Here is a 17,252-nt window from a genome sequence, read left to right as displayed (position 1 = left end):
GGCAGCGCCTGCCTGAGATCCTCTGTCCCCCCATCCCCCTGTATGCTTTCAAAGAAACATTAAAGAAAAAAAGTGCTTCTTGAGCCGGTCCTATTGTCAGAGTAGGCAGTTGTAGGATGCCTGGAGGCCGGCAGGAGAGGAAGTTCTGGCCAGCTATCAGGACAATCAGAATCAGAAGCCATGCCTGGCAGTACTCTACAACAAAGCCACAAGAGGCTGGGTCAGACCGGACAGGCCCAAGATGGCGTGTGCCATCACAGAAAACCCGTGACCAAATAGGGAAGAAAAGGCACAAAACCCTGCTTCCAAGAAGTCTGGTTCCCAAGTAGTGAATGTTTTACCCTTTGTCGATAAAACAGAGAAACCCGAACCCCAGGGCACACAGCTCTCTCTCACCGTCTCTCTCTCTCTCTCTCTCTCTCGCTCTCTTTCTCTCAGTACCCAGTCTCACATCTAAAGGGTATACTTTCACTTTCAGAAGCTTTGCTATTTGCACCACTCATCCACCGTGTTGGACCTCTCCTGGAATTCTTTTTTGTGAGGAGACCAAAAGCCTTCGGCGACATCTTTGGATTGGGCTAGGTGGAGGCCTCGGGGCCCGCGGTCTTCCCAGTTTCTGCAGCCGCGTTATGTGTCAGGCTTCGGCGAGGTACTATCGTGTCGACTATGTTCCTTAAAGCCCCTGATGTACCAGCGGGCACGGACACTCACCCAACGAGGAAAGCACGAAGGAGGACACGTCAAGTCACAGGAAGGGTTGTTCATGCACTACTCTTTGAGCCTCTACTGCGTGCCCGGCACTGGACCGCCAACTCAGTGACCTTTCACCGTGTGATGAAACTCGGCTTCTTACACGGCGCACAGAGCGGAACGTAAGAGCAGCCACACGACACCCTGGGAAGGGTGCGGGAAGTTCACGAGCCAGTCTCAAAGTCGTCTGTGGGGGCGCAGCTGAGAGAAGGCCTTGGTCTGGCTCATCTCTTGGCACTTACCGCTCACGATGCCCACGTAGGGAAGGATCTCAGTTCTGTATGGAGATTAATCGGGTGGCGGTCGCCCGTTTGAAGTGGTCAGACATAGAGAGGTGTGTCTGAAGAGCCTGACAGTTGGCTGTGAAAATCTTCCCCTTCTTAAAGGGATTTCAGCCCTTTGGGGCCCCTGTAGACCTCCTCTGGTTTTGCTTCTTATCGGTTCTGGGGTGTCAGCGGATGCTGCCAGCGGCAGTCCCTTGAGCTGTTTGTGTCGCTGCTTGACACAGGCCCCCGCTCGGCGTGACACACTCCATTTTGCTCTCTACAGGTGACTTGGGGCCTATGCGCAATTTTGTGACTCCAGTGTGGACCGGTTGTCTTGTTTTCAGCCCTTCGTTTAGAGACCACAGTAAAGGCTCTTGTCTATGCTTCCTCCCTCTCTCTTTGCCTCCTGACCCGTTCTGGTGCTTTCCTATGTGGCCCCCTCATGGCACGGCCCCTCCTCTTGGGTTCTGTAAGAAACAAATTATATTTTCAATGGCAGTCATCCCCTGATCTGTTGGCCCCTGATGTGATCTGTCGATTTCAGAAAACTGAAATTTTCTATTCATGCACTATGTTTTAGGGGCGCCTCGGGGGCTCAGTCAGTGAAGCGTCAGACTCTTGGTTTTGGTTCAGGTCATGGTCTCATGGTTGGTGGGATTGAGCACCGCGCTGGGCTCTGTGCTGACAGCCCGGAGCCTGCTTGGGATTTCTCTCTCTCTCTCTCTCTCTCTCTCTCTCTCTGCCCTTCCTCCCACCTCATGCTTTCTCTCTTTCTCTGTCTCTCAAAAAAAAATAAATGAATAAACATTAAAAATTTCAAAAAAATATATATATATATACACACACACACTATATTTGAAAACAGCCCTGAATGACAAGACACTTCACAGGCACTTTGAAGGGTGAACAAGAGTGAACAAATAAAGGATGGATGAACACTGCACTTTTCAAACAACAGGCCAGGATGGAGTCACTTATATGAAACCCCGAACGACTCATCACCACAAGACTTATCATCTGAAACCCAACTTCAGTTTCAGCCTCTCTCCCAGGAGTGGAATTTTGAACCAACCACATGGGCTGGAATTCTCCAGATCAGCACTAGAGAGGTACTCTGCACGATGAGACCTCCCTGATCTTTCCCCTAAGGGAAGGTGACCTTGCCTCCAAGAATCCTTCCTTTTCTTTTGCTAATAACCAATTGTTCTACCTCAGTTCTGCCTATAAAAGGCTTCCCTGTGGTGCAGTTTCCTTCTCTTTGTCAGATGGCATGCTGTCCACTTCGTGAATCGTCCACTAAAACCAACTAGACTTTTATTTTTTTAATGTGTCTTTATTTTGGAGTGAGAGAGAAATGTAGAATCTGAAGCAGGTTCCAAGCTCTGAGCTGTCCACACAGAGCCCGATGCAGGGCTCGAACTCAAAACCTGCGAGATCATGACCTGAGCCAAAGTCGGACGCCCAACCGACTGGGCCACCCAGGCACCCCACCGATTAGGTTTTTAAAGTTACTCGTTTGAATTTTTGTTCTTTAACCCAATATTCTCAACAAGTTTTTATATTTTAGTCTATATTAGATTTCCTCTTCTCCATAAAATTAAAGGTTCCATAAAGCGGAGGACATCTCAAACTTTGTATGGAGGGGCGCCTGGGTGGCTCAGTCAGTCGAGCAGCCGACTTGGGCTCAGGTCGTGATCTCAGGGCAGGTCACGATCTCAAGGCTTGTGAGTTCGAGCCCCACGTTGGGCTCTGCGCTGACAGCTCAGACCCTGGAGCCGCTTCTGATTCTGTGTCTCCCTCTCTCTCTCTGCCCCTCCCCCGCCCACGCTCTGTCTCTGTCTCTCAGAAATAAATGAACATTAAAAAGAATGAACAACAACAACAAAATCTTTGTATGGAAAAGACCAGAACTTGGGAGATTCTCCCTGCCCTGAGCACCCAGGATGAAGACTGACTCAGACTCTGCCTTTGTACTGAAAGTGGAATTTGGTTGATTTTTTTTTTTGAAAAATTAAGCTATTAAGAGCAAGACAACCAGTCCAAAAATGGAGTCACTTATGCTAAGCCCTATGTCACCAAACTAGGATTTAATTACAGTTTTGGCTCTCTCAGAAATGAAATCTTAAACCGTTCAATTGAGAATCACCCCACCAGCTTGGTGAAGTTTTGGGGTGGTGATGGGGTTCGTGGGGCCTGGAGCCGACGGCCAAGAAAGAATGTTTTTCTTTTTCTTTTATTTTTTGGTACTTATTTTTGAGACAGAGAGAAAGCACAAGTCAGGGGAGAGGCAGAGAGAGGACACAGGGTCTGAAGTGGGCTCCACGCTGACAGCAGAGAGCCCAATGTGGGGCTGGAACTCACAAACTGTGAGATCGTGACCTGAGTGGAAGTCAGATGCTTAGCTGACTGAGCCACCCAGGGGCCCCCGAAAAGAATTCTTGAACACAGACGATGTTGGTGCAAAAAGGTGATTTTATTAAAGCACGGGGACAGAGCCAGTGGGCAGAAAGAGCTGAACTGGGGTTTGTGAAGAATGGTTGGATTTATGCTAAGGGGTTGGGGACAAAAAGTTAAAAGAGCGGCCTCCGGAGGGACTTTGATATGCTAAAGAGGACCCCTAAGATACCCGAGGCCTTGCGAAAGTCAAGCTGAGGTTGTCTCTCTAGCAAAGCATTAACATTGAGACAGTGGGGAGTTCCTGGAGTCAAGTCGTACTCGGCAATGGGCTGCAGGTTATAAGGAAATTGAATTTTACCTGCCATTTCCTTCTTGCCTTTGTTCCCCACGTCACTGTGGACGGGTGTGGTTGGGGTTACGGGAAACGGAGTCTACAGGTTTCTGGAAATGAGGCTGTTGATAACGCCGCCTTTCTCCTGTAATTTACTAAGACGTTTGCAGACTGATGGAGACACTTGTCCCGAGGGACTGGGATCTCTATCAGTTAACCATTTGTTTTGTCGCGTTGTGTTTCTTTCCTTTGTCTTCAGGCAGCCAGGTGTGCCTGAGGCACCTCTCACGCGTCCCACCCGGGGGAGGGCTTGTATTTTGCCCTGCCTGCCTCGCGCTCCCTCCTCAAGCTCTAGTTAGGTAATCTTCTTTATAAGCCCCTCTCATCACCTACAAGAAAGTAACCTTGTCATAACTGATATGGGCAGCAAAGGCAGAAAGGAATGCAGATGAAATTAAATTTCCTTCTGACCTGCAGCGCATCGACAAATCCTTGAGGCCGGCAGAGTGAAACATTTCTCTGGGAACTCCAGACCCTTTTACCGTGAATGCTTTGCCAGGGGGGAAAGCAACTTTTGCTTCACAATAGCTAGGCTTCCGGATTCTGTAAGTCTTCTTTAACATATAAAAGTCCTTCTGGAAACGTCTCCTAGTCTTGACCTCCCCCAACTCCCAAGTATATCGTCAGTCTCTCCTTACAATCCCAGGGCAGCTCTTTCTGCCCCTAAGTTCTGTCCCCGTGCTTTAATAAAACCACCTCTTGCACCAACGCTCTGCCTGCTTAAAGTGTTAGATTTGTCAATAGGCTGCAGGTTATAAGGAAATTTAATTTTATCTACATTCCTTTCTGCCTTTGCTGCCCATATCAGTGAACATATAGTGCAATATTGGTTTCAGGAGTAGAATTTAGTGACGCATCGCTTCACATATACTTTTCATATAATACCCCGTGCTCATCATAACACCTTCATACCACCACGCATTTAGCCCATCCCCCACTCACCTCCCTCCATCAACCCCCAGTTTGTTCTCTATCATTAAGAGTCTCTCGGGGACGTCTGGGTGGCACAGTCAGTTAAGGTGTCTTCAGCTCAGGTCATGATCTCGCCGTTCGTGAGTTCGAGCCCTGTGTTGGGCTCTGTGCTGACAGCTCGGAGCCTGGAGCCTGCCTCGGATTCTGTGTCTCCCTCTCTCTCTCTCTCTGCCCGTCCCCTGCTTGTGTTCTGTCTCTCTCTCTAAAAATAAATACACATAACAGCAACAACAAACGTCTCTTATGGTTTGCTTCTCTCTCTTTTAATTCCCCTTCCCATAGGAGAGCTTCCCCTGCTGGCCTCCTGACTCCATTCTGTTGTTACAGCAAATGCTGGGCATCCAGCACGAGCTTGTCCAGGGACAAGCATGCAGGGAATCAGCACGGACTGTTTATTTTGCACTGGTGTTCGCTCAGCGGAGTCACCTCCCAAGACTGAACGTTGGGCTGGAGTTTTACTGAGTTTTTACATATACGTGCTTCCGGGTTGGGCAGGACTAGTTTAGCGAAGTTTCTGGTTCCTGGCTGCTGGCCGATGCAAGAGGCAAGCAAGATTGCAGAAACTAAAACCATGCAGGGGAGTACCTGGCCTCAGACATCGGGCTGCCCTTTTTTGTTTGCATTTATCAGCTTTCCTCCTCATTGTATGAGGGTGTTTTTTTCCCTTAAAGTTTTTATTTATTTATTTTTGAGAGAGAGAGAGTGAGTGCAAGTGGGGTAGGAACAGAGAGAGAGAGAGAGAGAGAGAGAGAGAGAGAGAATCCCAAGCAGGCTCCACGCTGTCAGTGCAGAGCCCAATGTGGGGCTAAAACCCACAAGCTGTTTGATCATGACCTAAGCTGAAGTCAGACGCTTAGCCCTCTGAGCCACCTGCGTGTCTCTATATGAGGTTTTTTTAAATTCATTTTTACCCAAGTTACATCACATTCAACGAGATGGCCTGCTTTCTAGGTTATTTAACTCAAATCTGCAGATATTATCAGGGAGAGAATCAGTTTAGCATATTTCAAACAAGCTTTATCTTTGGGAGAGAGCGTGTGTGTGTGTGTGTGTGTGTGTGTGTGTGTGTGTGGCGGGGGCAGGGTAGTGAACAAGTGTAGGGGAAAAAACAAAATGTCCCTGAAAGATATTAGCTCCAGATTTATTTAGAAAGAAACATGAGAGGGGCACCTGGGTGGCTCAGTGCCTTAAGCATCCAACTCTTGGTTTTGGCTCAGGTCATAATCTCATGGTTTGTGAGTTCCAGTTGCTGCTTGGGATTCTGTCTCTCCCTGTCTCTGCCCCTGCCCCACTCACTCTCTGTGTCTCTCTCAAAATAAATAAATAAAGTTAAAAGAAAGAAGGAAAGAAAGAAAGAAAGAAAGAAAGAAAGAAAGAAAGAAAGAGGGGCGCCTGGGTGGCTCAGTCGGTTGAGTGTCCGACTTCAGCTCGGGTCATGATTCACAGTTCATGGGTTCGAGCCCCGCGTCAGGCTCTGACAGCTCAGAGTCTGGAGCCTGCTTGGGAGCCTGTGGCTCCCTCTCTCTCTGCCCCTCCCCGGCTCGTGCTGTGTCTGTCTGTCTCTCTCTCTCAAAAATGAATAAACATGAAAACTGAATAAAAAAATAAAATTGAAAAAAGAAAGAAAAATGAGAAAAAGATAAAGGGACAGAATAAAGAAAAAAGAAAAGTGAGGGGGTGGGGGAAAGAGTAGAGGAAAAAAAATAGATAAAAAACCCAAAAAGGATAAAACTAATTGTGGTCAGATTCCCTCAGGTTACAACAAGCAGCTTTCTGAGCTAAAATGACCAAAAACTCAGGTCCGGCCATGGTCTTACAAGGGTGCTTGGCATCCCCTAACAGTGGCTGTGTGGTACTGTGATTTATGATAAGCAATGTGCGATTTGGTCTTCCTCTGTCCTTGTTGCAGGGTTTTCGCCTCAGTACCCGGGACCTGTTTTCTTGCTGTGTGGAAGAAGGAAGAGATGGGCACAAAATGAGGAGCAGGCAAAAGTCTATTAGAGTAGTATGAAAGCTGTCTTTACAGAGAGGGGGCATCGGAAAGTGAATAGCAGCCACTGTAGGCAAGGCTCCTTGTTTTCGAAGGTTCTGGTCAGCCCTCCCTTCCCTTCCCCCCTGTTCCTTCTCAGGTTCTATCCTCACCGGCTGGATAACTCTAGGTGCCAGGTTGCCCATTCCTGATTGGCGCGACTCCATTGTGTGAGGAGTCAGGCTGACCATAGTGTCCTTCCTAGAACGCAAGTCTTACGGTTTCCTTTTTTTAGTTAGGTAGTTTGAGTGTTACATTCCTGAGGGAGCCTAGGTGGTATCTGTTACATTCTGGAGAGGGATCTTACGCCCGAGGGGGTTTGCTATGGTCAAACACTCCCAGCATCGTTCCAAAATACGTGTTTTTTTCCCACCCGGGGACCTCAAGTCCTAACCTTTCCCTCTCTGCCTATTTTATCCTATCTTTTCCCTCTCGTATCCAACGCCCTTCATGGAGCTCCTAAAACTCCTGAAATCTCCTAAGTGGGGAAAGCGGTGAAGTGGTCTTTTATTGTTCATAAGATGTCCCTTTCAATGACACCGGAATATATATTGATAAGATGGCTTTGGGGAAAAGCCCCAAGGGATAGGGGCTGGTTGCCATGGGAACAGCACCAGGATTAGAGGGGTGGGGAAGGCAGAGGGGCTGGCGGTTGAGTTCAACCCACAATGGCCAAAGATTTAATCGGCCATGCCTATGGAATGGAGCCTTCACGGAACCCCAGCAGGATGGGGTTTGGAGAGCTTTAGGGCTGGTGAACTTGTGGAGATTTGGGGAGAGTGGCACGGGACGCTCTGGGTCTCCCCCCCCCCCCCCCGTACCTTGCCCGCTGCATCTTTTCCGTCCGGCTATTCCTGAGTAATATTGTTGGAGTAGGCAACTGACACCTAATACCTGAAGGTCAGCAATGAGGAGGTCCCAGCTGGCCATAGGGAAGGTCAGAGACCTGTGCTGGCAGTACTTCCCAAGAAGACAGGTCCAGATGGCAGATGCCGTGACAGGAGCCCTCTGACTAAAATGGGAAGAAAGAAGCACGAAACCCTGTCACGGGCCCCAAGTAACGCATATTCTGCCTCTAGTCAACAATTGCTGATCAAAGACAGAAACCCAAACCTCGGGACGCGGTTCTGTCCCTTACCTTCTCCGCTCTCATCTCTCAAGAGTGTACCTTTTGTCGTAATAAACTTTGCCACTTGTGTCACTTATGTGCTGTGCCGCTCGTCTGTCCTTGAATTCATTCTCGTGACAAGACCAAGAAACTTCAGGTTCTTGAGGTCCAGTTGGGTGGAGGCCCCAGAACCTGGATTCTCCCCAGTTCGACTAGGAACAATATCCTTTTATAATCAACTGGCAATCTAGTAAGTAAACTGTGATTTCCAGAATTCTGTGACCTGCTCTAGCAAATGAATTGAACCAAAAGACGGGGGGGTTTGTGGCAACCTCCGATCTGTAGCCAATCGGTCAGAAACACCGTGGAAGCAACCACCTTGGACTTGCTGTGGGCATCTGAAGGGGCAGGCACAATTTATAGAACTAAGTCCTTTATTTTTTTCTTTAGGTTTATTCATTTAGTATTTCTAAGACAGAAAGAGAGAGAGCGAGAGAGAGAGAGAGAGCACAAGTGGGTGAGTGGCAGAGAGACAAAGAGAGAGAGAATCGGAAGCAGGCTCCAGCTGTCAGCACAGAGCCCACTGCAGGGCTTGAACTCACAAATCACGAGATCACGACCTGAGCTGAAGCCGGAAGCTCAACCAACGGAGCCATCCAGGTGCCCCATGTGAGACTAGGTCCTTTATATGTGGGATCCGATAACATCAGGTAGACAGGGTCAGAACTGAGTTAGATTATAGGACACCCAGAGAGTGTCACAGAATTGCTTGATGTGTGCAGACTTCCCCACGTCTGATGTCAGAAGTGAAATAGCGTTGTAGTAGAGTATTGAGACTAGAGGAGACACGCAAGAGTGTGTTTTGTTTTACTTTTACAGGCTCTTTATGAAGTCATTAGCAAGAAATGGACCAGTCACAGCTGGAGATTATTTCCATTGCTATTCTTACTTTCTGGGTTCACAAATAAGGACTCCAAAGAGCTTTTTGTCTACGTGGGTTATTGGCAATTGTTATTTCCCTTCTTAGAAATTAAAATCTGTATGATGTTTCAGTAGCTTGTTTTCACTTCCAGTTTGAAAATCTATAATATTGTTAGGCTTTTAAAGAGCCCCAATGACTAACCTTAAAACATTCCATTCATTTTTTTTTAATTACGAATGATCGGTCTCAAAATGATGCTCTAACTCAACGGACATCATGATACTGTAAGCAATGTTCTGTTGCATAAGACAAAATAAGGTACGTTATTAATACCTTAATAAAGCTAAGTGGAAGCCTTATTAAAGCTTTATTAAAGCTTTTATTTACTATTAAATGTGAATCATATTTCCCTCCATAGGATTATCAGCAGATTTCTCGTCAGAAACCTTAGAGGCCAGAAGGAAAAATGAATGTCAACCAAGAATCCTATATCCTGCAAAAGATCCTTCAAAAACGAGGGAGAAATGAAGACATGCCCAGATAAACAAAAGCCTGCCCTGTGAGAAATGCTACAGGAAGTCATCCAGATTGAAGTGAAAGGAGGAACCCTTGGGTGGCTCCGTCGGTTGAGTATCCCACTCTTGATGTCAACTCAGGTCATGATCCCAGGGTTGTGGGATAAAGCCCCATGCCAGGCTCCACACTGAGTGTGGAGCCTGCTTAAGATTCTCTCTGTCTCTGTCTCTCTCCCTCCCTCTCTCTCTCTCCCTCTGCCCCCTCTCCAACCCTCTTTCTTTCTAAAAATAAATAAACAAATACGTACATACATACATACATACATAAAGGCATAAATACATAAAATAAATGAAAGGACACTAGACTTTAGGAATTAGTAACTAGACAGTAGTAGCTTGAAGCCATATGGAGAAGCAAAGTTAAATATGTGGGCGCTTATAAAAGCTAGTATTATTGTTACTTTCATTTGGTAATTCTGCACTTTTTCTATGAGATTTAAGAGACGACGAATGCGTAAGAAACTATCCTTAGTCTGCCTGGGGACACATAATACATAAAGATGTCATTTTGTGACATTAACACCTGAAAGGGGAGGGAGACAGACTTGAATAAGAAAAGGGCTTTTATATGTTGTTGAAGTGAGGCTGTATACATTTAAATCAGACTGTTAGGGCTTGAAGATCTTGTTATAGACCGAATGTTTGTGTTTCCTCCTGACAAAGGAAAGCTCTGAATCTGATGGCTTCACAGGTGAATTCTCCCAAATGTTTAGACAGGAACTGACACCAATCGTTTTCCAACTCGTCCCCAAAAATGGAAGACATTCCTAACTCATTCTATGAGTCCAGCATCCCGATACCGGACCCAGACAAAGACAGTACAAGAAAAGAAAGTATAGACCGATATCCCTTATAAACCTGGATGCAACAATCCTCAATACGTATCGGATCTCTGGTGAAATTCGCCATAGAAAGGAAAGTCAAGTGGAAGCTCAAAAGGATACCCCTGGCCAAGAGAGTAAATGTTGTATCTAGCAGAATGGCAGAGATTAGTGGCATCCTAAGGGGTCTGACGAAGGCGGGCACGATGTCTGCTTAATTCACCAGTCTGCTCCCCTCAGCATGTGGATGGCCGCTGGCGGAGGATTCTAGACCGGGGGTCTGCAGGGTACAGATTGCGGACGCAAACTGGCCAGCTCCCGTTTTTGCATATGGTGTTTACTCTTACAAGCGACTGAGAAAAATCAAAGAATCATATTTTATAACGTGCGAAAATTAAGAGAGATTCATATTCCATCATTAATAAATAAAGCTTCATCCGGACACAGAGGGACACTTGCTCGTGTGTGTGTCGTCTGGCTGTTTTGGGACATGACGAATCCCAGCGACCAGGTGATAACGCTACACTGTTTCAAGTGCCTACCACAGCGACCCTGAAAGAATACAGCGTTCGCGTGCATTACCGGACTAGGCAGTCGTCCCAATATTCCCAATTCCCAGGAAAGCAACAATCATGAAAGGCAGAATTTTATTTCATTTTTTAAATTATACCAGTGATTTTTTTTAAAGTTTTTTTATTTGTTAAAATGGATTTATTTTGAGAGGGGGCAGGGCAGAGAGAGGAGAGAGAGAGAATCCCAAGCAGGCCCCACACTGTCAGCCCGGAGCGCTATGCGGGGCTTGAACTCCCGAACAGGGAGATCGCGACCTGAGTCGAAGTCAAGAGTCGGATGCTAACTGACCAAGCCACCCAGGCGCCCTGAAGAGTAGAAAACTCAAACAGGATCTCACAACACAGCCAATTGTGTCTTCCTAAAAATAAAAGTTGGAAATGAGGCTGCAACCCAAGTAAGTTGCCAAGTGGCTTTTATTTTGCCAAGTGAGGAAACCATTCACTGAGGGTGATTTAATTCAACCATGTTTGATCATGGCAGCCAAAGAAACGTGTTCAGAGAATACAAACTTGTTGAAGATTGTCGAATTGAGAACGTCGACTGAATTTCTAGAAAGGCACACTTATCCAGCAGAGGGCAGCATTACCCCACAGAGTCAACACCCTTCGCCAGAAGGAGACCCCATTTAGAGGAGCTGAAAGTTGACGATATGCTCAATTGCCAAGATTTCATAACCAGCGTGTTAGCTTTTTTAATGTTCATGAAAACCCTGTAAGACAGGTGTTATTTTCATCCTCGTTTTACAAGTCAAAAAACTGAAGCTCAGAATGGTGAAGTGACTTCCACAAGGTACTAAGTTTAAGCCATTGGTCTGACGCCGGGACCCGTACTTTTTCAGTGAAACACAATTCCAAAGTGCTTGCTATGTGCCAGGCGTGGTCTAAACACCTTGCACGTTTTAACTCCTTTAATTCTTCTATGAATCCCAGCATTTAGGTACCATCATCCCCGTTTTACAGATGAGGAAACTGAGATAAAGAGAAGCGAACACATTTCCTAAGGTAATTTCACCAGAACTGGGATCTGCACTCACACTGTCCGGCCTGAGTCCCCAAAGGCCATCACGACCCCGGTCCCTGCATTCTGCTGGTGAGCTCATCATATGATGATAAGCCGGGGTTTCTCAAAGTGGAGGTTAGTGTCACCTAGGAACTTTCTAGAGCTGCCGTTTTGAGGCCACACCCCAGACCTCCTCACTCTGAAACTCTGTGGGTAGAGTCCCCTGCTCTGAGTTTAACAAGCCCTCGAAGTGGTTAGAAGCCATGCTAAAGTTAGACGCTGGAGTGTTTGATTCTCACCGTGGTCCTCACCCCCACAGTGCCCTCAACACATACAAGTAAACGTGTAACACACCTCTGTCCGTCCGTATGTTGAATAAGGGATGTTTGTGAACATACACAGATTTTACGGGTCGAGGCAAAGATGCTTGTGTTGAATCTGACTCTTGGCTTGCTTTTAATTCCCAGGAGCAAGTTTTCTGGATGTGGTCTTTGGATACCTATGTCACAAATTATTGCAACAGCAATACCCTTTCTTGTTCCCGCCTCATGGCTGTGTCGCTCTTCTCTCATTATAAAGCTTCCCCCCCCCCCCCAGGGTGCCTGGGTGGCTCAGTTGGTCAAGTCTCCCACTTCAGCTCAGGTCACGATCTCCTGGTTTGTGGGCTTGAGCCCCACGTTGGACTCTTTGCTGACAGCTCAGAGCCCAGAGCTTGCTTTGGATTCTGTGTCTCCCTCTCTCTCTGCCCCTCTCCCACTCACGGTTTGTCTCTCTCTCTCAAAATAAATAAACATTAAAACAAATTTTAAAAAAAAGAACTAAGGTGGCCTTCCCACACCCACCCCTTACCCGAGACTAATAAGAAGGAAAGGGAACTGTGAAGAATATAGAAATAGCAGATACAAGGTACAGCCTCCGCCACTAATGCTGAGAGAGGGCGCCCAAGGAAGGCATCCCCACCAGTTGGGGAATGTGACTTGAGCTGGACCCCAGTACTCAGGAGCCCCCTCTCCTGTTCTGGAAATGTGGGTTCCGTTTGCCTTTTCTGTTCCCTGAGGCTGCTCCGAGGACAGCCTTGAGATGCTGAAAACGCCTGCACAGTACATGTGACTGAGCCCAGTCAGCGCCTCTTTGGAAACTTTTAAGATTTGGAAGACAGGTGCAAGGATCCATTTCTCTTGCTGAGCCCAAGACAAGCCTCCTAAGTTCCCTTTGCTCTTATTAAAAGTGCTTCTCGCCACCACGGAGTGGCCTGCCTCTGTCTTTAGTCTCGCCGCGCCGTCTGCCCGCGAGGGCTGGTGTCAGATCACACGGGGAAAGCTCCTGAAAGGATTGGGAAGCTACACCCCCCCCCCTCGGTAGGGAGAGCATAGCCGTGGCTCACTGACTGTGGAGAAGGTGCTGTGGTGTGAAGCTGGAGGAACTTTCTGCAAACCCATCCTCTGTAACCTTTTCTAAATCCACCCTCCGGCGTGCTGGGAAAGCTGAGTCTCACTTCACTTACCATGACTTTATTGCATCACCTAAAACTAAGACCCGTTAAATGATGGAATGCCAGACACATCATTTATGGTGAGACACATCCCGATTTCAGAGATACATCCTGATTCCAGAGATACAGTTTCTTTTCATTATATTTTTTAAAGTTATTTATTTTGAGAAAGCTGGCACATGTGCCCCTGGCTTGTTCATTTCTCATCTGACTCACCTTGACTTCCCTGCTCTTGGTCTCAGCTTAATCCTAAGCCTGGAAGCCACCAACACAGGGTCACCTTTCTCTTCTTCTGCTCTTCTGTCCTATTCCCAAACAAGACAAAGTCAGGGAACCTGGAAACCCGGGCCAGTCTGGGCATCAGGTATGGCGAGCAGTGACGGTGGCCAGGGCAGATTGGTAAGGAGACTGCACCCTGATGGTTGGTTGTGTCAGACCTCCGGGTGGGAAATCCTGGAGGGCATAGGCAGAGCAGTGACATCTCTGTGTGGAAATAAACAGCCGGGACTAGGGAGGCAACGGGTATTTCCTCTAGGTTTCACCAGCCCTTGGGGGAAAAATACGCGTCAGGTGACACAACGGGCTTGAGTCTCTGAGAGCGTAACCGCAACACCCCCGGGCCCCCAACCTTTGCTGTCCCCACCTAGTAGGGTCCTAGGTCCTTGAAGACCTGCTGAGTGGCTCTCCCTGGTGGTTCACAGCTGGAGTGGGACGAGCAGCTTCCTCCCTCCACTTGTCCTTGGCCGTTGGGGTGCTGCCCTGGGTGACTCGGACAAAGCGGGGCCGGGGACAGCATCTCAGCCCAGAAACTCTTAGGGGTCTGTGTTTGTTGCATAAAAGCCTCTGTGCTTTCTTAAAGACAAAATGTTGACCTTGAAAAATGAAAGGTGGCACCTCCTAACTTTTTTTCTGAGAGCCGGCACAAGGATCCAGGCAGTGTACGGAGAGACTGAGCTTGTCCACCAGCTTTTCGGAGGCCCTGTCTCTGATTCCGAACTTTGGAACTTGTGAGAAGGTACTGGTAGGGTAGAACTAAAAGGCCTTGCCTTGTTCGAGTACAATTTTAGCTTAGATTTGATCTTCCAGTTCCTAGACTTATACTTTGTCACGTTTGCCTGGCAGATGCCTTTTCTGAAGCCGGTGATAATGGCATGACGGTTCGGTGCGGACCGGGGTAATTTCCTAAAAGTTAAAGACCTTTTGACGTCTTAATCGTGAAATGCGTTTCTATCCAGAATTCTCCCCGAGTCACGGTGGTGCCTAAGGAAAGTGATTCACTCTTCGGGCGCCTGGGTGGCTCAGTCGGTTGAGTATCCAACCCCCGATTTCAGCTCGGGTCACGATCCCAGGATTGTGGGATTGAGCCCCACATCGGGCCCCATGCTGACTGTGGAGTCTGCTTAAGATTCCGTCTCTTTCTCTCTCTACCTGCTTCGCTCATGCATGCGCTCTCTCTCTCTAAAATTAAAAAAAAAAAAAAGAAAAAGAATGTGATTCATGCTTTTGTGTCCTTAAAACGGAAAATCATAAGGGCGCTGAGACGCGTACTTAAACGCCACCAGAATGTGGACATGAAATTCATGTAACGACTGGCTTTTGAAAACCATCCACTAGCACAGAGCGGTCGGCGGGTCAAAGATGAGCCCCGTCTGGGGCCTGGCACTGGTCTTGGCAATGGAGGTAGACAAGGATCTTGCTGGGCCGAATGAGAAGATAAATAAGTCAATGGCAGGTATTGATAAGGGCAATGACAAGGATAAGATAAGGTCACGTGGTAGAGAGTGAGTGGGGCTGATTTAGCTGGGGGGGATCAGGGAAGGCCTCTCTGAAGAGAGTGATGTTTATTTTTTTGAATGTTTTTATTTATTTGTGAGACAGAGAGGCAGAGTGTGAGTGGGGGAGGAGCCGAGAGAGAGGGAGACACAGAACCTGAGGCACAGAGCCCGACGTGGGGCTCGAACTGACGAGCCGCGCCGCGAGAGCATGGCCTGAGCCGAAGTCGGACGCTCAACCGACGGAGCCACCCAGGGCGCCCCAGAAAGCAACGTTTAAATTAAAACCTGAATAGGAGCGCCTGCCCGGAGCCGGCGTGGGAAAGGCGCGGGCCTGGCATTCCTACAGGTGCTGCAGCTGGCGGCCCGCGGCCTGGCCGGAGGCTCGGCCGCGCTGCTCTCCTCGGCCGTGGCGGTGGGAAAGCCCCGCGCGGGCAGGGACGCGGAGCCGCGCGGGGTCCAGGTGCCGGCGTGGGCGGGGTCGGCGGGCCCCGGGCCGGGCGTCTGGGACCGCAACGGGGACAGGCGAGAACCGCTGTCCTTGGCGAACCTGCGGAAGAGGAACCCGGAATGTGGAGGAGAAGAACTGGCCTCCAGGCTGGACCACGGCGAAGCCAAGGCCACGCCACACATCTTGCTCACCAGGCACTCCCAGAACCACGTGGATGCTTCCCAGGAAAAGGACCGCACGCTGACGCCCCTGGGTGGTGAACAGGCTGAACCGACGTGGCTCCGACTTGCCAGCTTGGGCCTGAACTTCAATAACATTGTCCATTCGTCCGTGACCCGGGCCATCGACACCACTGCTGTCGTCAGCGAACACCTGCCAGGCGTCTCCAAGGTCAGCGCAGACCTGCGGAGGGAAGGCGCCCCCATCGAGCCCGACCCACCCGTGTCCCACTGGAAGCCCGAGGCTGTGCAGTATTACGAAGCCGGGGCCCGGATCGAGGCCGCCTTCCGGAACCACATCCACCGGGCAGACGCCAAGCAGCAGGAGGACAGTTACGTGATCTGCAGCTGCCATGCCAACGTCATCCGCTACCTGGTGTGCCGGGCGCTGCCGTTCCCCCCGGAAGTCTGGCTCCACCTCTCTCTCAAGGACAGTAGCATCAGCCACCTGGTGGTTCGGCCTGGTGGCCGAGGGGCGCTCAGGGCCCTCGGGGACACGGGGTTCATGCCTCCGGCCGGACAAGATCTCCCGCTCCTGAGGGCTGCCTGGAGGACCTGCTCCCTGGGCCCCCAGCCTGGTTCGCCCGGGTGCCGCCACGGACGCGGCTCCTTCCCCGTCTTCCCTCCACAGGCTGCGCTGCGGTGACGCTGTTCCTCCGGGAGGAAGGTGAAAAAGCGCGCACGTCTTTAGTGTCTAAAATGGGGCGTTTCGGTCTGTACTTCCGACCCAGGATGGAAAAGGGAATCGTCCCGAGCAGATCAGCCTGATTTCTGTCTTGGGGTTCTCTGCCCCGTCTGCCAGGACGGGGCCTCGCTGCCGCCGTCTGCGGGGACTACGGCCAGTTCGCACAGGCGTCTTTGGTCGTGACCGCTGTTGGCCACGGGAGCCCCTCGAAGCTGTCGGCAAAGCCCACTAGGCACGAGGGGCTCCCCGGAGGAGGGGCCGCCGTCCAGAGCGCTTCCGTTCAGAACTTGTCGTACGTTCTTCTCATTTCTTAAAACTCTCTCTATCACTTAAATATTTGTCAGTGAAAGATTCTGTTCCTCTGGGTTCTTGCTTCGGTAACCACTCGGTCTGGGGGCCTGCACCTGTGACAGCACGGGGTCTGAACTCCCCTGTGTTGTTAGGCCTTTCCCAGCACCTCGGAGCAGCATGAGGGTGAAGGAGGGGACCGGGGACCGGAGAGCCACAGTGCAGCCAGGGTCCTGTTTCAGGAGAATACTAGACACTTCAGTCTGCCTGTGGCTGTTAATCCTTTACACCTACGGATTAAACTGTTTAGACGGGATGTGTCCATTCCAAGTATTCTGTCAATTTAGGAGAAACTACAATTCCTGTGAATGGTTATGAGCATTTTCTGCGATCAGCGCGACTAATTGGGACATCTGATCCATTTCTCTGTAACTTTGGAAATAACTGCCAAATAAAATTTTATTTTACTGGTTTAAAAAAAAAAAACCCGAGTAAACATCTTTGTCAAAAATTGGCCCAGCCATGCATCGTTCCCACCATTTC

General features: G+C 49.1%; 1 protein-coding gene across 1 annotated transcript; it reads left to right on the top strand.

Annotated features, from left to right (window-relative positions):
• The first annotated feature begins 14,933 nt into the window (after positions 1–14,933).
• Positions 14,934–16,275, top strand: LOC124518652 (serine/threonine-protein phosphatase PGAM5, mitochondrial-like). The gene is given in 3 exon segments (XM_047088673.1): positions 14,934–15,027; positions 15,364–16,250; positions 16,252–16,275. Coding segments are annotated over 3 exon segments (1,005 nt in total).
• The last annotated feature ends 977 nt before the right edge of the window (positions 16,276–17,252 follow it).

The sequence above is a fragment of the Lynx rufus genome, unplaced genomic scaffold (genome assembly GCF_022079265.1).
Source record: "Lynx rufus isolate CCGP_SWC_20201006 ecotype Redwood Valley unplaced genomic scaffold, mLynRuf1.p SCAF_25, whole genome shotgun sequence".
Lineage (NCBI taxonomy): Eukaryota > Metazoa > Chordata > Mammalia > Carnivora > Felidae > Lynx > Lynx rufus.
This window is presented reverse-complemented; position numbering and strand designations above follow the sequence as displayed.